Genomic DNA, 19,300 nt, shown 5'->3' with positions numbered 1-19,300 from the left:
ATGAGCCGTGAGAATCGAATGATTAACGGCCCCGCATCTTTTCCTGCAATGCATTTCGATAATACGACTGATTTATTTCTATTCTTTATTGGCGAGACGCAGCGCAGGCTTTAAATTTTCAAATTCGCATCCAACGATGCGAATATGGCCGTGGAAAAACGATTCTCCGATCCGTCTAACGTGAATAATCGTTTTCAGATACTTTTCCGGATTAAATACTTCGCGTAATCGACTTTTCTTATCATAAGTTGTATGCAACAACTTTTTTTTTTTTTTTTTTATGAAATCACCGTTTCAAATTCGCCTTTCTCGGTCATCAGACCGCGTGTAATTTATCAAGGAAACGACCTAAAAGTGTTCGAATCGCAACGTAAGAAGTGACACGAGCCATACATCAATCGGTTGTCACGGCGCAAAGAAATTGGCTCTTTCTATATATACGGTGTGAAATATTATCCTAACTAGCCACCATTATTCGCAAGAGAACAAAGAGATTTTTCTCATCCTTTAAAAAAGGAAAAAAAAAACGATCTAAATGAAAATGCGAATAGAAAGAAAATAGCTGTGAAAAATTAACGAAGACAGAAATTTTATTGGCACAGCGTTTTTTGCGCACTCGGACTGCCAACCAGCTTCTTAAACACAATTTTTCCTATCTACTTTTTTCCTAAATCTTTCGATCTTCTGCGTAATGTGTTTTTTTTTTTTTTTTTTCTTGTTTCCATACAACTCGTAATCGAGCCTATCCTTTATTCGCGATTCCGAATGCGAACACTAATCATTTGTACAAATATTTCCGCGGGGGTTGATAAAAGTGCGGGGAAAAAAAAAAAGAAAGAGAAAATAAAATTACCTCGTTACGCGAAATCTGAAGACTTCGTTTGCGTTTATCGTATGCGAAGAATGGAAGGTGGTAAATTGTTTAACAGGTTTTTTTTTCTTCTTCACATCCCTTTGCAATACCGCGCAAGAATATTTTTAATATCTGCGTTCCGCGCTCATTTGCACCGTGAATGGAAATATTTTCTTTTTAACAACGTGTAACGCTCAACCAACCTCGGTGAAATTTTTTTCCACCCGCAAATATATCCCTCTAATTTCGCGATATAAGACCACTTGCACAAGTATTCTGTGAACCGAGATTAGACGGCGGCGGTGAAATATTACAAAAGACATTTATTCGACGATGAATATTTTCTCGCGTCTCCCTGCGTTTGTGTTTAAGGCGTAAAGAAAAAAAAGAAAAAAAAGAGTATAAAAAAAAACAGACAAAGAAAACCAACTTCGTCATTCTAGTAGAAGTTTCGGCGTTGTAAAATTTTATTACCGTATCGTGTAAAAAATTTGCACGCGAATATTGCGAGACACCGAAGATAGATTAAATTCTAAAGTAATTTAAATTATACACGTACAACTTGACGTATCTTCGAAATTGGCAAAAAATTTGCAGATGAAGATGCAACGGGTACAATTTCTATTTTCTGTTTTTTTTTCTTTTTTCCCCGCAGAGAATAATCCGTTCTATTGTTTTCAGATCGAGTCCGATAACACCTGAAGAGAAATAAGAAATTACGGAAGAAAGCAGAAATATTTCCAAGAGATGATAAAAACCTGGAAATTCCCGCAACTCGACATTTTCGCTCGGAGAAGAATCTTTGCGCGAAGAGAACAAAATATTCACCGGTGACGAATGTTGGTTAAAATAAATTTATAATTTATCTTGAACATCAACGATAGATATCGATTTACGGATCTGACGCCATCGTCTAGTATTATCTAATCGTAAGCCACTTTAGTTATATATATATATATATATATATATGTATGTATATATCATACATAATACAACACGCATGTAACATGCGTAACTGCAATGAATCAAAATCACATTATTCCTTATACATCATCGTATAATGTATAATATGTATCGACAATAATTATAATTGAAGGCCACTACAAACGTATATAATCATTTTTCAATATAATATAACGATTTGTACTAATGCTATATAATATATTTAATCATAAGTAGTTTAAAGCTGTATACATGTATATATATATATTTGTTATTTTTTGTTTTCGTTCACGTTATACTATTTAATTTTTACTCATGCCAATAAAATAATATTGCAATAACGAGATTGGAAATTCATAAAAATATTACATTATATGTATATATATATATATGTGTGCATTTATACATATATATATATAGTTCAACTTGCGTACATGTATATTTATATACTGCCCAAAGCCTGTTAGACCTCGTAATTTTTTCTAGACACTAATTACAAGCATTTCGTATCATTGTTACAGTCACGATCGGTACAAGAATAATAACAATGACAATAATCATCTTTTTGTAGCGAACGCGAATGGAATTAGTGTATAAAATATCATTCAATCCAATTTCAATCTCGGCTATCTTTCATCTTATTTATCTCCCATCAATTCGCGTGTAATGTTTTTTTTCTTTCTCTAACAATATCTGAATTTGTTCGAAGACACCTAAACTTACAACATTTTCATTAAATTATACGTTCATGAATCGGAGGGGTTTTCGTCTAAAATTTATCAACGTCATTTATCATCGATATAATTATTACAATTTCTTCTGTAAAGCTAGGCAATTGCGTATGCGAATGGCAAAATATTCAATTATTTTCAATCGTACGCCCTTCGGTGTAATGTGTTAGATTTCTTTTTCTATGCCACAGGTACAGTGCTTGTATCTCGTTACACAGCGTGATTTCTACTAGGTTTAAAAAAAAAAAAAAAAAAAAATCACGAAACCGATATCAATCGATAATAATAATGATAATTAAAAGGCATTTCTACGAACATTTACATTATTTTAAATAGGTACGCTGCGTGTCCTTACATACGTGTATATTACGGTACAATTGTCAGTACCTATAAAGATGAGTGGAAAATATTTTTGTTAGTTTGAAAATTTGGAGAAAATAAAAATAATAACAAACAAAAAACGTTTCTTCGTCCGAAGAAGTTAAACTCGCGTACGGAACCGATCAACAATTCGTACGAATGATAATAATGAACAATTAGGCAGTGCGGATTTTTTTTTTTTTTATGATAAATCTAGGCAGATTCCAATAATATATGCATTTACGTACCATACATAATATTATAAAATTTATAATTTTAATACATACGCATAGATATATATATATATATGTATATAAAATTTACACTATTTTCTGCGTGGTTGGCAGTCCCGCGGTTGTTTTTTTTTTCTTTTTTTTTTTTTCTTTGTTACTAATTTATTTTCTTCTTCATTTCTTTTTTTTTGTCAATGGAATGTTCATCCGTACGCAGTACAAGTTGTGAAAAAAACATTTCAACGATATTCTCAAATGTTAAAATCCAAGGTGTAATTAATGATCGTAGTTACTTTCGATCCTCTTCGACTCAAATATCCATTTGAATGAAACGTGACAGATTTTTCAGATCTTTCGGAAGAATTCATTTTTTTTTTTTTTTTGCGGCCTTTGTTTAATTTTATCAAACAAATTTTTCATAGTTTTGAAAACGTGTGATCAAAATTTTAGTACTTTTTCGTCCTGTACTCATACACGAAACACGTAATCTCTTGCGGAGGATCGAAACGATTATTTATTTTTTTTCATACTTATACTGCGTAATTCTTACAATTGTTGTTGTTATCATTATTATTATTATTCTTCTTCTTATTATTATTATTAACTTTTTCATTACGATATACTTGTCATCATACTTATAACTAATACTAGCTATTATTACCGTAATTTAACTTTAAACGCGAGAATTAATAACGTAGATATTGTGTATATTCATAGCTGCCGCTTATAATTGTACTTAAAATATATTTATACTGCATATACTACTAATAATAATAATAATAATAACAACAACAACAACAACAATAATAATAACTTATGTACTTCGAACGTAAATTTCGAAGAGATGATTATACGCACCTGTAATCGTGGTAATTGTTATTATAATTATAGATAATAATATCTTTCCGACAAGGAGTGAAAATAACAAAAAAGGAGAGAGAGAAAAACAAAGAAAAAAAAAAAAAAAGAAAAAGAAACGAAATCAAAACAGAAGAGACTAATGAAAAATGTACCGGTACGATTATGGCGTTAATTTACGACGCGTTATCGTATAATGTATGTATAATACAATGTGTTAATTTACATTTTACAACGACTGCACAGTCGATTGAACGTACTATAATATAGCGTAATAGTATTTACATTATTCGTTTGTATGTAGTTATTTGTTCACAATATATATAATATATATATATTTTTTTTATTTCTACCCGGCGTGTCTATAAAAAAGAAAACCCCGAAACGAGGGAAGAAAAAGAAAGAAAAAAGAAAATCGTTCACTCATTCTCACAGAATTCTCACGAAATTCCGACGCTCAACTATTCAACGATAATGCGTAAACTATAACCGGATTTTCCGTTTCCTTCTAATAATTCGTCGAATATTTACATACTTTTTTCTTTGAATACTAGAATATAATTATTACTATTATTATTATTAAATTTTTATCAATCGTATAATCAATATCGTTATTGAACATTTTTATCGTTAAAATAATTTTATTCCGCGATCGAGCTGCAGTTTTTTTTTTTGCGGTTACAATCGTATCGTCAATAATTGTCCCTTGATACGTTTCTTTTTTTTTTTTTTTTTCACTCTTCTAAAAATTGTTCCTCAGTTAATTTATTTCAATCGAAGGTCGTTATTATACTCTGTTGTTAGACGATTTTAATGTAATTCACTGTCTATTTCCGCGTACGTACGCTGTACAATATAAGATATACGTCTTACATATCCGCATTACAGCGTATTATATTAATCAAGCTATAACAATAATCGATTTGTATCTTTCGTTCCGTTTTTCGCCGCGATCCGATACATTATTTACAGTAAATCTATGTCGTATTATACAATACGTATACGTTTATAATCTAAGTTTTTTTGTATTACAGGCAATCGACGACGGCGCGGGTAAGGTTTCGTGATCGAAGCGATTCGTCGGTTGGATACCCGGCTTTCAAATTCTTACTCAAGCTGTCTTCCTCAAAGCTTCTTTTCCCCCCCTTTGCATAATATTATTACAGTATAAACGAGTCACCGTGTTGTTGTTGTTTATTTATTTATTTATTTATTTTTCCGTCTCTTTTTTCTCATCTTCTTGCAATCGATTTTTTTTTTTTTTTTTTCTCTCTTCGTCGCATCGTACAAACTCACGAGAAATATACATAAAGGTTATTACGGAAGGCACGCCTCGTTTGCTGCGAATGCTTAAGTACTACTCAACATAATATTCGTAATTTTTTCTAAAACTCTCTCTCTCTCATTCTCACTCTCCGTTTTACTTTCATTCACTGTCACACTAAATCTATTTCTTTTTTTCTTTCTTTCTTTCATTCCTTTCTTTTGTTAGCGCTGTACAATTATCGTCGTCGTCGTCGTCATCCTCTTCTCTCGTCGTTTTATTCATACGTTAACTAGAATAACAACACGGGGGTGGCGGTGGCAGAGTGGGGGGCGGGGGGGGGCGGGGGGGGGGGGGGGGCAGCCGGCACTAAACGCGAACACAGTTCTCCATTGTATCACATTTTTTTTTTTTTTTTCCCAATACTTACACGATATAATCTACTACGCCTTCTCCGTACATTGGTATTACTACGTAGAGACTGTCTCTCCGGGCATCTGTCTTTATTTATTACACGTACAACGTATTCACGTTCAGACGATTTCGTTTTCTTTCTCACCCTTATTTTATTATCGTTTACTCGTATACGGGTAGTCCGGATACCGCACAGGTTTCTGTTACTTCCGTTACATCGGTTTTCCCATTTTTTTTTTCTTTTTTTTTTCACCGTTTCCGTTTCGTTCTAAAACATCCCGAGCCTCGTTACCGTGAAAGGTGAATTGAAAAAAAAAAAAAAAGAAAAAACAGCAAAAAACCAAATTACCCAAAGTACAAGTTAAAGTAAAATTGACTTTCTAACGAATCATTTGGCACATGCTTGCTTACTTTTTCGTTTTCACGTAAAACACATATCGTTATTTATATCAAAATCGGCTTTTTTTTTTTTTTTGGTTTCATTAAGACTCCGTGAGATAAGGTGATCAGATTGTTCCCTGTTCTGCATAATCGTATAATGAAAATCCTGACGTACCATTGTAAAAAAATTGGAAACCCGTGCAGTTGCCAGACTACACATTTGCCGAATTCAATTTCACATCGCATCCGAAGTATGCGAATGATAAGAGAAAAAGAAAACGTACGGTCGAGAATTTTCGGTAAAAATTATTCGGTTTTACCGAAACGAGCATATCGGTCGAAACCGAATGAAACGTTTTACGTAAATTGAGAAGAAAAAAAAAATAAAATTAACGAACAACAACAAGCGAGAACGCCCGCGGTATTCCTAATCAATTTCTCGCCTCGTCGCGAATCATCATCATCATCGTCATCATCATGACATCATCGTTATCCCGTGACGTCGAACGGTCCAAATTGTACCTAGAAGCTGTGCTCTGGCGATCGTCATTTACGTCGTCGTTGTCGCTGTTACCCAAGAAGCCTCGAATCTGAAGTTCGGCCGTTGAGCATTCGGACTGCGATTCAAGGGCGTCTTCGTCCTGGAGGCAGATCCTCAGCTGAGGATAATTCGCGACGAGTTCGTCGCCGCACGACGGTTGTAGCGGTTTTTTCCGACGTTGGTAAAAACCGCGATCGCCCTCCTTGTCACCCCCGGAATCGTCCCAACGATACATCCGCTCGACTCCTTCTTCGCTCTCTTCTTCTTTTTCTTCTTCGTCGGCGAACATCGTCTCGGGAATATTAACTCGTCCGTTCTTCGCCTCGTACTGAGCAATGCACTTCACCATGTCGTTGAAGTTCGGTAAAAATTGCGGGTTGAACATCGAGCCCTCGTCGCCCTGATGGCCCAGGGTGGCTATCATGTAGTGATCGCGGTTAGAGCCGACAGACGGATCTCTAACAGCGCCGAGCCGCGTCTCCGTCGGCGATAAAGTCTCCAAGAAGTTCCGGTCCCTCTTACCGCAGGCCGGCTGCTTTGTCCTCTTCCTCTTTTTCCTACCCCCGGAAGTGACGACGGTTACGGAAGTCGAAGACGTCGGTGCGGCCGTTGTCGTATCGCCCGAGGAAGACCGCCTGTTGATGCTCGACGACGAGGGCTTCTTGGTTCCGCCGGATTCGGTTCCGGTTTCGGACGAGCTCGAGTCCATCAGGCGATTACTTAGGGCTCAGACGGGCTGCCTCTTCCTGTATCATATGTAGGTCTTCTTCACCTTCTGCATCGGCTTGTTCTCCGCCGACGAGTTCGCGTTCTTTCCGTTCGGGTTCTTCGGCGGTACGTTCAGCACGAGGTTTATAGACTTGTTGTTGTAGCCCGGTGACTCCGGACCCTCCGTCAACCGATTCAGCTGCTGTCGCTGCTCCGGCGGATCCGGGTAACCCGTGCCTCGTAATCTCTGGGAAAACCAGAAACCCGACGCGAAACCGGCCAGCAGGGAAAACAGGCATGTTCCCAGTAACGCGCCCGTCAACGTCTGCGCCGAATAAACTACCGGCGTCACGATAACACCTGGAAAAAGAAATTCTTTGTTGGACACAGGCCTGTTTCTTAAATTTCCCAGATCGTAGACTGTCAAAAACTGTCAAATAGTGGCCGGTGTGGACTACTGTGGAACAATTTACTCAGATCGATATCAAACAGTGTTAGGTTCAGATCAAAAATTGTTATACAGAAGTTTACACCGCATTTTTTTTTTTTTTCTTTTTACAGTGTAAGTATGACAATTTTTTTCGTCCCTTTCAAATGCTTTTCCAATAAATTATCCACACTTGACCTCTTTATTTTTATTCCGAATCGTTTTGTCGTCACGTTTGTTGCGTTATTTTTTTCTTCACAATTCTCTCGACCGTTAAATTTTTTTTTTTATTTTGTGAATTTTCCTGAATTATTGAAAAGGATTAAAATCGCGAAACGGGGTCTAGCTTTACAAAGTCTATTTCACAAGTTTCAAAATTTCAAACATTATTTCCCGTTCTCATATAAGTGAGTAAAAAACGGTTATTACGCTGCGTTTTTTACGGTTTAACAAGAATAATCGAAGCAATCCTTTATATGCAAAACTCGTGAAGAATTAACGACCATTAGCTGTGAGTAATAGGCAAATATCTATAATAACAATTATAGTTACAGGCTACTTTTCTAACAGACGCATATAACAGACATGTTCAATTAATAAGGCGATTGAAGTAAAGTTTAATAAAAATGAGAAAGAATAGAACAATATTAAGTTAACAAGGTGAAAAAAGATAAGAATATTGTCAAATTAGGCAATTCGATTAGTGAACAGTAAAACATATTTTTCGTTCGCTACTTAAGCCCACATATGAAACTACCAACGTTTCGACAAAATATGTAAGAGAAAAAAAAAAAAAGAATGATAATAAAAATGCAGCTATGGAGAAAAAAAGTAGAGAAAAAGTAGAGTAACGACTTTGAGGAACTTTGAACGTCAGAAAGAAAAGAAAACTAACGCGTGGGGGAAATAATTTTGCGTCATTAATCTAAAACTTGTCAAAAGTGCAGGATTAATTTTTTATATTCGAAAAGCAAATCTTTCAACCGTTCATCGAGTCTCGTTGTTGTTTCGAATTTGTTTTTTTTTTTTTTAATATTGTTAATTCCTTGGAGGTTCGAAGAACTTTGCATACAAAGTAAAGCCGACGATTCTTCTTTCTTACCGCTAAAACAGTTCAGCTTTTTATTACGCAGTTGTTGCGCGTACAACTCGAGCGATAATCAGTTAACTAGGCAATGAAAATGGTCACGGTAAATTTACGTACATAAGGAAATGCGTATAGAAAGTGAATTGCCAGCGACTGCACGGTCTGTTATCCGCTATAACTTAATGCGCATGCGCTAGAATCCGAGAGCAACTGTTTTCCACGCTCACCAACTGTCCGACATAAAAAATATTCGTAATTGTCGGTGGTAGTTGTGCCGAATGCCGACAACGGTGAAAAATTTTCAAGTTTCAAAGTTTGTCGCCCTGGCAAACAGTCGCTCTCGGATTGTAGCGCGTGCGCGTTAAATTTTAGCAGACGAGGTACGGTGCAGTAGCTAGGAATAGATTGTGTTAAAAATTATGAAACTTCGAACTTCCACAGTTCTCGACAATTTTTTACCTCTACCTCAATCCTCGACCACATTTTTTGTGGAAAATTAAATTTTTGATGAAATCGATAAAAACAGATAACGGATAACTTTATTTCGATCAGAAATTAGAGACCAATTGCGATGTAATTATTCAATTTTCACCCATAGCCAATTTTCCTGCCGGAGAGCGAATGAGTCGAAAAAACCTCTGGTTAAATTGAATCGAAAAAATGTAACGTTAAAAAAATTTGCATACGATATAATCTGCATCCCACGCCATTCGCACGATCAAGAGTTGTATAAAAAAGTGCCTAGCGGCAAGGCGCGAAAGGCCTGTTTATTGCCTCAACGTAATCTCTATCGGTAATAAAATTTTATACAGAGTTGGTATATCGCTGCGCTTGTAAACTTGCGCAATCAACATAAGGCGTAGGTACAATTCGTACGTATAATAATATAGTAGAGGTGTGGTTATACGAAACTGCACACTAAACGCGAAAGTACCGACTGTAAAACGATAGAACAAAAACGATTGACTGACGTTAGTATTACACATAGAGCAACGATATATCTGCGAAAGATGAAGAGTCGAGAGAAAACGTACAGGAAATGGCACAATATGAACACATAGAAATGTATGCGTATACAAATGTGTATATTTAGCGATGGTCAACTGGCTCAAACAATTATCACGTTTCACTCAACGGTATATTACTTGTGAATAATATACATACTCACACTGTAAACGAGCAATGATAACACTGCAAAAGCTGTTGTACGGAATGTTTGAGGTGACTATTTTAGCATCAATGGTATAATCGAGTGGTTGAGAATGGAAGTTGTGCAACTCAGTTATTTTACCTAATTTTTCACGAGAAAAGGAATTCGCGTTTGAAATTACTAGCAATTCCGGTGTCAGGATAATTGCGTATTATTTTCCTTCGTTCTATATCAAGCTTACGTTCAAACCAGAATGATTCACCAAAAGTCTAAATAACTCACACCACTTGCATTAACAACCCCTCACTGATGAATTCTATTCCGTATGCATTCATCGTCTAATTCTTTTATTTTATCCTTGTCTCGTTATTTTTATTTTGTTGTTGTATCTTATCGTTCCGATTTCTTCGATCGTTTTTTTTTTTTGGTTGTTGTCTTTTTTTTATTTCCTTTTTTTTTTTTTGTTTTTTACCTTGGGGTTCATTGGCTCTGGGTTGAGTACGACTGTACTGATTTTCTCGATCCAACTCGATGACTATTTCGTTGTCACGTTCGTCGGGCTGCTCGCAACACCCGGCACGTGGCGGAACCACCGGTTGCGCGGGTTTCGCCAACTCTGAAGCAATATTTATGATCCACGTAACTGCAGCAATTTTTTACAATTTTTTCTGTTCATATATATATATATATATATATATATATATATATGTATATATACATAAATTGAGAAAAAAAAAAAAAAAATTTGTAGAAAGATAAATAATCTTCGGACCGGCACTATTTTGTTACTTTTTTTTAAGAGTTCCTTAATCAAACTTTGGTGCGCAAAAAGTATATTGAGATATATAAATAAAAGAATCATAGTTATCATATCAAATAACGAAGAAGAAGAGTAATAATGAAAAATTTCACTACGGTTCCCGTTGTTTGTTCACCTGCTCCTCAAGAGAGGAAAGTAAAAATTGATAAAAACTTGAGGAGCACGTTGGGTAGAAATTAATATAAAATAAAATAACTCAACAAATGGAGAAACTATCGTATTAGACGGTATTGTTTAGTATTTTTACTCAATTCCATTCCGAAGGTCTATTTCATGTATTCACCATTTTATAAGTAAATAATATTGATTGACTATCGGATTAATAAATTGATAACAGTTTAGTTTGTAACAATTTACAATGATCATTACCTAGCATGCTCAGCGTTACTATTTATAAAACTCACGCAAACGGTGGGAAAAAGGAAAAGAAATTGTACGAGAAGAAGGAAAAAGTAAGAGTCGAAAACAGGTTTTTGTAATATCTGTAATTTATAGTGTAAAGATGTAACTAATAATGATAACGACGGTGAAGTAACGAGGATTAGAAATTGATGGAAAATTAAGGCGATGTGGCAGAGAACATAGATTTAAAATAAAATATGAATATGTTTCAAAGCATTGTTAATGACGAACAAGGCATTGCGAAGAAAGCGATGAAACAATAAGTAAGAAAAACAAATTATGAGCCTGAATACTTGATGCAACGAATCTTGCAGCAATCGGATAAACATGAATATTACACACGCGTAGCGGGCAAGTTTTGCCTAGGTCTGTAAATTATTCGATTCAACAAACGTGAATTCGATTATACCGATCAGTAATATGATCCTCGACTACGAAAAAAAAAAAACCAAGATAAAACAACCAGCAAAACTATCATTCAAAGAAACAAAGATATAAAATAAGATTGACCATTCCGAATGACGTGAAAAAAAAAAAAAAAGAATTAAGAAATGTATAGATATGCGAAGGTGTAAGACTATGTAAAATAATAATCAGTGATAATTGAGGACGAGAATTAAAAAAGGCTGTAAGTTTAATTTTTTCCAATAAAAAATTTCCTTCGACAAGTATGTACGTGCAAGGCCAATGTTTTGTGAACAATAGCACATTGCGTAACAAGGAAGCAAAGTCGGTTTTTTTGGGCTGACCGTAAGTTTGCAATATGAGTTGCAGATGAAGTCGAACAAGAATATAGCAAATACGCGAGGCGAAATGACCGTTGCTATTTTGTTGCACACTCTTCTCTGTGCAACAAGAGTATGTTATGCGTTTTTTCGCAAAGCACGAAATTGAGGTTAGGGTCGCGTATTGTCAGATTTTTTTGCGACTGCGCATGCGCGGAGTACAGAAAAGACGATTTTCAACTCGTAGGACTTGAAAACGCTCTTTATTGTACGACGCGCATGCGCAGTCGCGACCAACTCTTCAGCATCGCTGAAACGGTCACTTTACGTTACGAACCCGAATGTGAAAAAAGGGATAACACATATTTTGCATTATGTAAAACATTCTTTTTTTTTGTTGTTGTTTTTTGAATGCTACTTTTTTACATCTCCTCCTCAATTGTACCACCACCACCACTAGGTCACCCAGTAAAAAAAAATTACAAAAAGACAACAGCGAAGGCGTATTTCACACGTTGCGAAAAATTCGTACCCTGATCGTATCCGCACCCTTTGTGCTTTCCGGTGGCGATATCCTGGAAGGATGTCTTCGCCGCGTCGTTGTCGTGCAGTTTGTTCGGCACGGCAACGCAGCGCTTCGTCATCGCGTCCCAGGCGCAATGGGGATCCTGAAGACCAACGCAGGAAGCGCAAGAATTTGCTGCCGAGTTATCGCAGTAGTGAAGCGGAATAGCTCGGATCTCCGAGTCAGCGATTACAACCAGTTTACTCGCCTCACCTGCCAGGTGGACGATCTGCAAGTCCTTCACCGGCTGGCCTGTTGTACGGGAATCGAAAGATGATCGTTACTATGGTTTGCGATTACTACTAGTAGTACCGTTTCATTATCAATTTAACCAAATCCTTGACGTCAATTTATCGCAATGGTTACAAGAAGGTATCAGCTACGAAAATCATCTCTCAGATGCAGGGTAAAACAAAAAAAAAAAAAGAAAATCGCGAGTTCAACAATGTCCGGTAAGATGAATTCGTCAATGACGGTTAGTAAATACCGTATTTCAGGACTTGGACGTCACTGACGATGACTTGGGCGACTTTTTCACGGGTGTTTACAGCCTGAGTGTTCAACGCTTTGAGGACTCTGCCTTCGTCTGAAAGAGATACAAGTTGAAAGATGTTTAGTTTACTTGAATGGTGTTTGATGGTTTAGTGTGTCCTGAAAATGGGAGTTTATCTATTTCTCAAAAGTTACCTGTCCCTATGTAGAGAATATCGTAAGCCTTGCCGTCGAGCGCCTTGACCTGAGGATCGACGGCGATTTTGGTAAACCTATAGCTGAAAAGATATCAAGATGCTTAAAGTGTTTATCTGTCTTTCTTTAAAGACATTTCATACGAAAAGAAACGAGGGAGAGATAATTGGGTCTGCGCAGAAAGTAAAAACAAAAAAGAGTTATGAAATGTGGATGATCCTGCGATTATAATACAGAGATTTCAACTCACTTGAAGCTAACTTTAGTGATAACCGGAAGCGAGAAGAAGGGTTGAACCGCCTCGTCCATTAGGGGATGGGCCTTGACGAAGTTGACGGTGACGTCAGGCAGGGTTCTCGAGTCGTTTACGCAGGCTCCAGGCCTGGGCTCGGGTACCTTTTCTGGAACAACGCGAAGCCAGTTGCTGTTGATGGTTTCCTGTTCCTTGAAGGCCCCCTGGAAGACCTCTAAGACACTTCGCATTGTGAACGCGCAGACTGCTGATCCACCGATCGAATTCACGGGGGTTGTAAACACACCGTAGATCAATTGAGTTTGTTCCCCGGCATAAATACCCTCCGTCACGTCGCTCGTAGATTCTGAAATAAAATGGAACATTCAAACGAAGAAACGACGCATCAAAAAATTGCGTTCTTGTATTTTGCGAACAATTTTGCCGTTTTCGGAATAACTTTGTTCAAGCTCTTTGCGAAATTGCATTGTCGAAAACTTTCTATAGTACACGTCATTTTTCAGAAGAACGGTTCGTCATCTTTGCGATGAATCATTAATTGGTCGGACAAATTTCAGGAAACGTACAGAAGCTTTGTACTCGTGATCCGATATACAAGCTTTCCGAGGCTCGTTTTGCTAGTCGAAAATAATCTTTATCGTATCGAAATGGTTTACATTCAATTGCTGATGATCAAAATGAGTTCCAGAAAACTTTGACTAGCCAACCCATTAGCATCATCTTTGAAGAACAACGATGCCATCAACGGAAAATAATCACCAAACGCGGTACGAGTTCAGGTGGCTCGAACACGAACACGGGTCGTGAACAGAGAAAAACAATTTTTTAGCACATCATAGATAAATGACTCATTCTTATCCGTGCGAAATTTCAGACCAGATAAGAGAGATAGAAATAGTTGAAAATCGGATTTTTAACACAAGGCATAGGGGAGAATCACCCCTGCGGGACACGGGGCGAGTAATATCTCTGCATTTACCGAACAGATGTTGACGAAAAACCAGAATAACGTTAATTAGATCACGATGATTGCAAATACAACAATAAAGTGCAGAGTCAACGACTTCGATAAAAAGATATTCGTTGTCGAAGTGTCGAAAAATTGGTAGTTGAGAAGGATTTGGTAACTGCCTCGGGAACCGGCAACGTCGCAGATATCACGTGGTATGTTTATAACGCCAGAGCGCATGCTTGAGAACAATGCGAACCACAGGGTCAGGCTAGCGTCATGATCATCAATGAGTGCGACGAACAAACCAGCGGTGGGATTGAGACGAACAATCGCGACGTTGCCGTTATTCCGTATGTGGTACCGTAACGTGAAATCATTCCTATCCTCCGTTTTTTATTTATCCACATACATGGAGTAATTGTTGCATCGAATTATGCCAGTGTAGGACGACAAGCGTGTATATTACTGAAAAAATTTTGGGCCTTGCTTAAGGCCCCACGCAAATAGGCACTGAGTGTCGGAGCCACCTTAATCAGCACTTCCAAATTGCGTCTCTGTGAACGTACAATAAAGTGGGAAAAAGAAGAATCGTGGATAACAATAAAACTATAAATAAACAAGGGACGGTGATCCCGGACCGAAGAATTATATTCTATGGCACAGCTGGACGCGGATGGTCGGTGATGTGTTGGCAGGTGGGCAGGTAACGTCGTTAAATGTACCCTGCAGCAGTGTGGCGGGATATTCCCGAGGCCGACGTACGTGTACCAAACCTATATAATTCTACGGATTTGGCCAAGAGCCAGGACTGAGGGTAGACAAAACGGTGGCGTATGGGCCGTTGCCAAATCACGCTATGTTGCAACTGTCGTCTAGGCGACGCGATTCTCCGCGTCTCTTCTTTTCTCTTCTCTTCTCGATCGTCCATCCCTCTGATTACTCCTCTTCCTACATTCCCTTTCCAACGTCAACATACGTATAGTACATACGTATACGATCTTTCTATCTGTCCACTTTCATCGATTGATCAAACCTTCGTGATGGTCTCTTTTTGACACGAGACACGATGTGTTCATCCTTGCGATAATAATTGCATTCTCAAAGGATGATCATTTCAATATTGAGATCAATCTCAGGGAGATGAATTCTTGCATGTAATCGATCGATTTGACGAAGCGAATCGACGAAGGATTCTCAAATATCTTCACTTCTTGTGACAAATGCTTTCCCTTACTTACACTGTCGGAAAATTCATACTGGCAATAAAAGTCCACACCGATTAGTGCAAAATTGAACGTCATCGGTGTGAATCGGTTGATTCTTGACACTAGTGGTCTTAAAATCAATACCAAAATGGTATGAACTTCTAGAGAATGTTTTCGGCATTTCTAACAGTGTTAGATTCAAAAATGGATATTTTCAGTATTCATTTGTCAAAGCGAAGCTTTTCACGGCTGATTGCACGGAAAACGTGGAGAGCGACTAACTAAAAAGCGAGTGACAAAATTTTCCAACTACTGTAACCAATCGGTTTTCCCAACCATTAAAAAACAGCCAAGAATACTTTTGTTTCGTGGTATTAAAATTTGAAGAATCTTTTTCTCCCGCAGCTGGTACAGAAAAATGACATTCAGCGCGTGTATTTATCCTGCGCGATTCGCCTGGCTGGATAAACCAATTTCTTCCTTTCTTCTTTTTTTTTTTTTTTTTTAAAGTCGGGTGCATCCATACGCAAGGATTTTCGCAAAGTCTTTTCACCCTCGTGTGTCGAGTATTTTACCTACTGCATGGACATAAAGCGGATATTCCAAGCGGGTGAGCTTGGCGTATAACGGTGAGCTTGCAAGCCCCAGACGTCTTTGCTTGCTTGCTCCGGAGCTGAAAGCCGGAGAGCAGCGGTCTTATTTGTGAAGTTGGCTAAGTCCGCCGTTCGCCACGAGCCAAAGTTTACATCCCACGATGACGAAGAACAGGGCACACCCGGTGTTTACACGATATTACAGCATCCATTTTTGACGGCAAACAAGAGTCGTCCAGACTCGCAACGAAAGCAACGAAAGCCTCGAATAATTTCTATCAGCCATCGAGTAGTCGCATTTTTCAATCGACTTTTCGGCCAGCTATTTTCATCAGCCCGAATTAGAGAGTGCCAACGTGCTTTTTCTCCCAGGTTCAATCACTTTGAATACTCGCTGCCCGCACCGAAACATGATGTCCTCTTTTTTCTTCTTCTTCTCTCGACTCAATTTGCAAAATCAATTTCTCCTCATTCTAGTCACGATTTTCAATTTCCCCCTTCACTCTTTTACTTACCCACCGTGACGACTTTAAGGCTTACTCCACAATTTCGAATTGCGGAATATTGATTGAGAAAAATGTTTCTACGAAATTAATGCTCGTATATTATTCTAGACTTCAGTCAGTTCTCTTTGATCGTATCAAGTTCGTAAAACTTGACGCGATTCGATACATATTTAAACGTGTTCGAATCGGATTAATCATTATTTCTTTTTTCACTCGATCAATTTCGTGACGAACTAGAGGAACGGCGGTTATTAGAAGGGATATTATCAAATTTCCTTAACACTGAAAATGGAACGGGTGAATATGGGGAGTCAAGAATCCGGTTTCGGTCCTAAATTCCGGCAATACGGGACAATCGGCGAACTATACATCATTCGAAAGATTTATTTCCGCTCAATCGCATCCCTCGGTTCTCGATTCCCTCTTTCCCGGAGGTCCGTGGCTCTTTTAACATCCCTAGATGGAATTCGCGGCCGGTTTAACGGCGGTAAATATCGGGAACAATGGAAATGAGTTAGATCCTTTCGCTCGGTCGATCAACGCGGACCACACGAGACGCGTATTGAATAAGAGTGCAGGTATACCGAAATAATGCATTTAAAATGTCCATTTGACATTAAAATTTTTCTATATCACAATTATCTTTTTTCAATCGTTGACGAGGTTGATTACCGGTCTAAATACAGAATTTTGATCAGTTTCTGCGATAGCATTTCGCCCACCATCTTCAATTTACGGGGGAATTTATTTCTGTTAAATAACTCGCCTATTATCATCTTCTGATTTACTACTGTACTGGTCGAAACTACTCTACGACTTGGATCATGACAATTCTTTATCTACGATCAATATTTTTCGACTTGAACGAGAAAATCCAAGATGGCGGCCGAAGCTACCGCGGAAAGTTTTCGAAATTCTGGATTTAGACTAAACATAACCTCCCCGCAACGAGTAGAGAATGAAAACTGTGCTATTTATGAACTTCAATTTAAGCTTGTCTTTTTTTTTTGTAATTACCAACTGGACTAAAACGGCGAAGAGAAGAAGAAGAAGGAAAAGAAGAAACAAATACGCATAGAATAGAGACAAACAAAAGCGTATCTGCGGTGCTCCGAGGTGGGGATAAGTTTTCCTGCAGTCAGCTAAAGAGGCTCAAAGAGGCTAATAATCGGTAGCGGGAAATTCAAATTTATAGTACGGAATAATGTTTCACGTGTTTTACAAAATCATAACTAAAAGAAGGGTAATATAAAATGGATGATTCAGACACAATATGTTCGTCGCTAATTTGGCTATACATCTCGGGTGTTGAGTTGGATGTTTCCATACAAGAAATACATCTTTTTCATTTTTGGTAACCTATGACGCACAGACGTGACGTTGGAGCAATTTAAAACACAGCACTTTGTTTTTCCAGGCATATTTGATTACGAACACTTCGAAACAATATTTCAGATGATTTTACAGGCGGCCTATGAAAGATACGGGATTCAAGGGCGGGGGGGGGGGGGGGGGGGGGGGGGGATGGATCGAAATTCGAAATTCGAAACCCGGCAGGGAACGTGCCGCGCTATTCAAAAGGAAGATTAGAGAGTCGGGTTCTGGGTAGGTAAACACCGGGAAGTAAAGGGCTCGGAATTATTCCCGACCCAACGGTGACAACTGACCGTTGAAAGTTTTGTCGAAAATTTACGACGTCTCGCCGTCATTTGCGTTTGCCAAATGGTTGCTTCGACGTTAAATTAGGGTCGGTTGATTATCCCGGCGGCACTTTTATAATGCAAAAGGAGAGACGGTCTGTGTCTGCAAATTTCCTATTCTTGTCCCACAGAAAATGTCCACGTAATTTTCAATCTTCAACTTTACGTATAACTGTAGCGTTGTAAAACCGAATGAAGTCAATTCTTCCGAGCAAAAATATAGCTGAAAAGGTGCGGTTTTGACATTTCTGCCAACTTTGTAGTGATAATTTTATACAACGATCTAGAACATGTATATATTTTTTTATAGTGTATTATTCTTACCGCCGCGAAACAAAATTTCGTCGAATTTGTACAAAAGCAACTCTGAACTGTTGTTACCGTTTAATTGGCACGGTAATTTTTTTGTTCCTGATTATGTTTTTTTGTTTTTTTTGTTTTTGGTAAGCACAGATTTCGTAAATCAAATTCCCCGAATCGGCGCTAACTTGTTGAAAAATAATTTTAGAATTTCATGCGACTTTTTTTTAAATATCAAACAATTCCGTGGCACGAAATTAAACGAGACAACGAATATGATCACCGAAACAAAATTAGATGCCAAATATTGGTTTAATTAAAAAACGGGATCAATTTTAACGCATATATAAGAGAAGTAAGCGAATAAAATGAACGAATTTTTACAGTAAAATTAACGGTTGAATGAATTCGAGGATCTACGACGATTGAATAAACGGTGTATAATCATACCGTTGAATAATTCACGAAGTTAACAAACGGATAATAAAACTGCGTGATGATTTTCGGAGACGGGATTTTCCGATGTTATAATAAACCACCTGCACTCTCTGTCTCTCTTTCGAGCAGATGCCGCTAGCAGAATGATCGACAGTCTCGATCCGACCGCGCGCGTAATTAGATATTATGCATAATTAACGCGATG

At 37.8% G+C, this 19,300-nt stretch overlaps 1 protein-coding gene across 3 annotated transcripts in view; it reads right to left on the bottom strand.

The window, feature by feature from the left end:
• Positions 1–5,246: 5,246 nt before the first annotated feature.
• Positions 5,247–19,300, bottom strand: part of LOC124304632 (semaphorin-1A-like) — a 134,022-nt gene continuing 119,968 nt past the window's right edge. For 2 of the 3 annotated variants that reach the window (XM_046763112.1, XM_046763111.1), the window contains 6 exons: positions 13,399–13,747; positions 13,149–13,231; positions 12,949–13,047; positions 12,429–12,713; positions 10,422–10,565; positions 5,247–7,645 (listed from right to left, as the gene is read on the bottom strand). In XM_046763112.1, the coding sequence (XP_046619068.1) occupies positions 7,329–7,645; positions 10,422–10,565; positions 12,429–12,713; positions 12,949–13,047; positions 13,149–13,231; positions 13,399–13,747 (1,277 nt within the window). In that variant the 3' untranslated portion in view covers positions 5,247–7,328. The remainder of the gene's footprint in view (positions 7,646–10,421; positions 10,566–12,428; positions 12,714–12,948; positions 13,048–13,148; positions 13,232–13,398; positions 13,748–19,300) is intronic. The other variant, XM_046763114.1, reaches the window with a different exon arrangement.

Source organism: Neodiprion virginianus, chromosome 5 (genome assembly GCF_021901495.1).
Source record: "Neodiprion virginianus isolate iyNeoVirg1 chromosome 5, iyNeoVirg1.1, whole genome shotgun sequence".
NCBI classification, from domain to species: Eukaryota; Metazoa; Arthropoda; class Insecta; order Hymenoptera; family Diprionidae; genus Neodiprion; species Neodiprion virginianus.
This window is presented reverse-complemented; position numbering and strand designations above follow the sequence as displayed.